Source organism: Vicia villosa, linkage group LG6, assembly GCF_029867415.1.
Source record: "Vicia villosa cultivar HV-30 ecotype Madison, WI linkage group LG6, Vvil1.0, whole genome shotgun sequence".
Taxonomy (NCBI): Eukaryota; Viridiplantae; Streptophyta; class Magnoliopsida; order Fabales; family Fabaceae; genus Vicia; species Vicia villosa.
Genome location: NC_081185.1, coordinates 137,820,815 through 137,826,056, shown reverse-complemented (window position 1 = coordinate 137,826,056; position 5,242 = coordinate 137,820,815). Strand labels below are relative to the sequence as shown.

Genomic DNA, 5,242 nt, shown 5'->3' with positions numbered 1-5,242 from the left:
AACAATCTCACTTTTGAAACCTCACCCAACCTTACTTCTAATAGTTCTCAAGCTTTGCATTCTTTTTTTAATAACACTGCTGCTAGCCTTAGACAAGATAGTGTAGTCTCATGTGTTAGCAATCATGTTTTGTGGCTTGCTAGATTAGGGCATGTTCATCCTAGAGCCATCAATCATGTACTTGAATTATGTAATATTTCTTTGAATAATAAGAAATTTGAAAATTTATGTCATGCTTATTGTCCAGGGAAGTCTCACGGACTTCATGCACCTTTAACACATATAAAATATAGTTGTGCTTTTGAATTACTTCACATATATTTATTGGGACCTCCCCCAAAATCATCTAGATGAGGTCATTCTTATTATCTCTCTTTTGTTGATGCACATACAATGTATACCTGGATCTACATGCTAAAGCAGAAGAGGAATGCCCTTTAATACATTCAAGCTTTCATGAGTTATGTCATAACACAGCTCAACTCTAAGATCAAAGTTATTCAGTCTAATTTTGGTGGAGAATTCAGATCATTCATAAAGTTTCTCAATGAACTAGGCATCATACACAAGCTCACAGGTCCTCATACATTTGTGGTTTTCTACATGAACTATGAAGCTCTAATTTTTTTCATTGCACCCGAGAATGCATAGACAAATGATTTTGAAATTTTGGCGAGCACAATAATAAAAAAATCAAAAAAATATTTTCTTTCTTTCTCCTAACGTAATAATTAGAAGATCGCAAACTAATATACAAAAACACTCTTTCACAAAACTAAATAAATGGGCTCTGTACGAAACCTTGGTTGTGACGACCATTTTTCTTTTCTTTTATGAGTTTTATCGATATTTTTCTTTTCCTTTAGAAGAAATAAAATTCGGTGACGACTTTGTTGTATTTCAAGCACTCTCTACGCTTGGTATTTCTTGCGCCGCAAAACTATGCTATTGCAATTTATATAATAATTGCACCGACATTTATATAAATTTAACTTTTACTATATATCTTACTCTGAAAGCACTTCACTTTGTGGCTGAGAATAAACAGGTAAATGTTGCAATTTGTAGTGTACTAAAAATGAGCTATTTTGTTTTCTTTTTATCTGCAAATTGTGTAACGGGAATTCAACTATTTCTTGGTCTCCAATGTATGATCTTATTGCAATCAACCCCTGCGTTTGTTTGTCCTACTTGCGATGGAAACAGGTTAGTTTAGGTCTTTTTCTATCCTCTGATTTTGCTTTCATTTGAATTTTAGTAATGGGATGGTCTTGTCTTGAAGCTGAACTGCAAGAAAATTGTAGTTGATTATGGTTTTTGTTGCAGGGTACAACGTTGTCTGAGTTGTCTAGGAAAAGGCTATATGACTAAATTGTAAGATCATATCTTCATATCTCACTTCAGTTGAAGAAGCTGTCTAATCCTTTGCAGAAGCCTCTACTCCATGACATTCACACTACTTGTGCATGTGTGTTTTAAAGGTGTGTTTTACTTATAAATGGGTACGGAAGGAGTAATGAGCAACAAAAGGAATTAACTTGATGCATCAAGAGTACCACTCATTCTAAAATCTAAACACCTAACAGAAACAAATTAAAATTGCAGATAAATGTTAACTACTAATATAAACAAGGTTTGCTGCATATATAAGGGAAATATAATTTATTTATTTCTCATTTTCCTATTCAAATTCATCCGTGATAATATGGAATTTTATTACTGTTTAAAGAAAAAATAAGCACAACCCACAAAAACAAACCTTTGAGAGTAGTGCTAAAGCTTTCATGACAAATTCTCCAAGAAGCTTCTCCTATCGAACTTTCCATATCATTGTCAAAAGAAAGCCCATAAATGTTTTCTCAATAGTCCACATTCAAGTAGGTAATATAAAATCAAGATTTCAAGCCAAATAAATATGAAATGAAATGCTAGGACACATCAATGTCATTGTGACATGACGCTGACAAGCATATTTTTGTATTTTCAGATCAAGAGAGTATATACCAAAACAACAATTTTACATCAATTTAACGAAAATTTGCATAAACACAGCAGATGTCTTTAAAATGATTTGCAGGAAAAAAATATACATCAGCTTAAGTCAGACTCTCTTTCAATCACTAAAAAAAATACATTCATACAGATCAATTGGGAAGGGAAACTTTGAGGCTACGCGGCTTTCTTCGGAGGCGTCATGTTAAAAAGAAGGAAAACAACCGCTTTGATGATACTAATTTTGAACACTGATAAAGTGAGTATATATACTAACAGACCAGTTTGAAGACTAGGAAAAACAGTATCAAAACTGCCCGTTCCCCGATTACCAAAATATTGGATAACCTTTAGCAGGGAATACTGGTTAGCAAGAGAACCAGTGAAGAGAAGCATTGCTAAGGAAGATAGAACGGCGTATAATCTCAAGAAGCTCGACCGGCTTCGTCTTCTACCAAAATCCGCAATGATCAACAAAATAAAACTAGCTATAAGAGAAGAAATGGCAACTGTATTTGTTGTGTCATCTTTTTGTCCTTTTAAAACTGCAAATATGACTCCTATTAACAAAAACAAAGCCTCAATGATAAATAACACAGAGAGGCGTTTCTTCCCCTTTGCAACAAGTTGATACCTTGAATCAACTACCATCCGGTAGGAATAATCAGATCCATCAGTTCCAGAAGGCCTTCCCAACGTTGAGTTTCTTTGCTGCATTTTCTTCTTCTTTAAGTTCCAACTTCAAATCAGAAACTTGGTGCAATGCAATGGCAAATTGGCAATGACAATGTAACGACGTTGTCAACGTAGCGATACAGGTTACCACCGTCTGAAATACAAAATCAAGAGATAATAATATTAATCCTTTTTCCCTCACAGTTTAAAATACAAAATCAAGAGAAGTTAATCCAACTATCTTACATCTTTCACGTTTATTGTACTTTACAAATTTTGTAACTAAATAATCACACTCTATTCTTATACTCATCATGTAGGTCATGGAAGAGAGTTCATCAAGATCAAATGATGTTAAAACGCAGGCTAGATCGAGGTTAGAGGAAAATTTCCAACTGTCTTATAAGCTAGTGTTACCTATAGTCTTTGGTCACAGTTTTTTCCTTTTTGGGCACGCCATTTAAAATGGTGGCCTAAACTATGGGAAATAGGGCACAGTTTTAGGGTATTCCGATTTAAATGGTGGCCTAAATCTGATCAGTAACTACTGTAAAAGTTCTACACTGATGGCAGTGCTACAGCTCCTTTGACATATTCTCCGAGAAGCTTCTCCTATCGAATTCTCTATATCATTGTCAAAAGCCTATAAATGTTCTCCAATATTCCACATTCAAACTCAAGTAGGTAACCATCATCCTCTGATCCTTCTACACTGAGTACTACCAATTTTTAAACAAAATAAGATTCCATGCCAAAACAACAATTTTTCATTAATTTAACCCTCTAAGGATGTGAACACAATGAACATCCCTAAAATCAATAAAAAGAAACCCTAACAGATTCAAAAAAATGGGTAAAAATAAAGAAGAGGTGAAATTGAATGAAGAATAAGGAAGAATCAACAACACTAACCAATTGCTCCGATCAGAGAATGTATGAATCAAAAAAAGGTGTGAACAACAAAAGAGGAGTCTCGCGGCAGGGATGTGCGCTGGTCGAGATATGGCTGCGATGAGGGAGTGAAAGGGTTTTATTTTATTTATTTTCTCGGAATTTTTGTTTTGATGACAACACGGATGGGCAGGTTTCTCACTATCCAAACTTTCACTATCCAAACCTGCACTCAAAATCACCACTCGAATTTGAATTTAAAAGCTATTCGAATAGTAAAATAACACTCATGTCCACATTAATTGGGTTCGAATTTTGTCGCACAATTCCAAACCCGTAATAAATTACATAAAAGACTCTTTTTTTTCTACAATTTTCCAACAACTTCAATATATATATATATATATATATATATATATATATATATATATATATATATATATATATATATATATATATATATATATATATATATATCATACAATATAATAAAGCAAGATGAGTATTTTGGCAAATTTGCCAAGTGTCACATTTTTAGAGTCTTTGCTATTTTTACACTTGCTATTATTAGAAAACTTTCTATAATTATTTTTTAAATGTTTTTTATTTATCTATTTTTAATTACATTTTTCATTAATAATAATAATCATAATAATTAAATTAGACTTTGAAAACAAACAAAAAAAACGGTTCATTTTTTTATTAATTAAATCTCAAGCAATTATTAAAGGATTTTACATCATCTAATTATCACAACATTAATTGATAAGGAATCTTAAACAATTATTAGAGTCATTTTTGGTTTTTTCCAACAAGTCTTTTGATTTTTCAATCTCACATAAACCAACGTTTTGAATCATTATAATATTTGTTGGCTGTTGAATTTTGCCCACATTCATGTCCTTCACCTTTTGTATTCTCACAGTTTACAATAAAAAAATGCTTTCCAATTCCATCATTCAATTATGCCTGCAGAAGGATTGTTAATAAAAGGGCACAATAGAACAGCAAATTTTCAAATCCTACTAACCCTAAAATTCCATAGTCCATTCATATACTATCTTTTCCTCTTTCATTTTCCCATCGTTCATTCAGAGAGAAAAAGTCACCAACCTCTCTATATTCCATCTGTTTTTTCTTCTCTCTATCTCAATCCATTCCATTCTCTCTTATGATACCACTTCTTTTAAATTCTTCACCGCTGTCTTCTTCCCTTTCTCTTCATATCACCCTACAAAATTAATTTTCTCTTCCTTTCTCTCTATTTTTTATCCTCTTTCCATTATTTTCCTCCATGAAATTTTATTTGCAATTCTATCATATATCAGAAGCTTACGAAATTCCGTTTGTATCGAATGGAAAACTGAATACTGAAGGGTAAATTCTTTCATAAAATTAATTTTAAAATTCTTTCATTACGTTGTTGTTCCGCCTCTTCTTCCTATATACAAGTTGGTTGCTGCTTTGTTGTTGTTCCTACTTAATTAAAGTTTCTCATATCGTCAATTTCATTTTTGTCTGTTGTTTTTTCTCCTTTCAATCTATTAAATACTCTTTGCCAGAGCTTTAAAATGTTATCATGTTGTTGCTTTTCTTTAAAATTAAAATTTTTTTGTTGGGAAATTTGTAGTTTTTATCATCACTAACATCTATTTTGTTTCGTTTCTAGGAATTGCTGCTATAT

General features: G+C 32.2%; 1 protein-coding gene across 1 annotated transcript; it reads right to left on the bottom strand.

The window, feature by feature from the left end:
* Positions 1-1,916: 1,916 nt before the first annotated feature.
* Positions 1,917-3,748, bottom strand: LOC131612501 (uncharacterized). The gene is made up of 2 exons (XM_058884292.1): positions 3,580-3,748; positions 1,917-2,821 (listed from the first exon to the last, which is right to left on the bottom strand). Exon 2 carries the CDS (start codon positions 2,707-2,709, stop codon positions 2,170-2,172), a length of 540 nt encoding a protein of 179 aa, XP_058740275.1. The 5' UTR covers positions 2,710-2,821; positions 3,580-3,748; the 3' UTR covers positions 1,917-2,169.
* Positions 3,749-5,242: the final 1,494 nt, after the last annotated feature.

Excerpts from the sequence above, each read along its gene's own strand:
- LOC131612501 (XM_058884292.1), bottom strand. The coding sequence starts at position 2,709 with ATGCAGCAAAGAAACTCAACGTTGGGAAGGCCTTCTGGAACTGATGGA.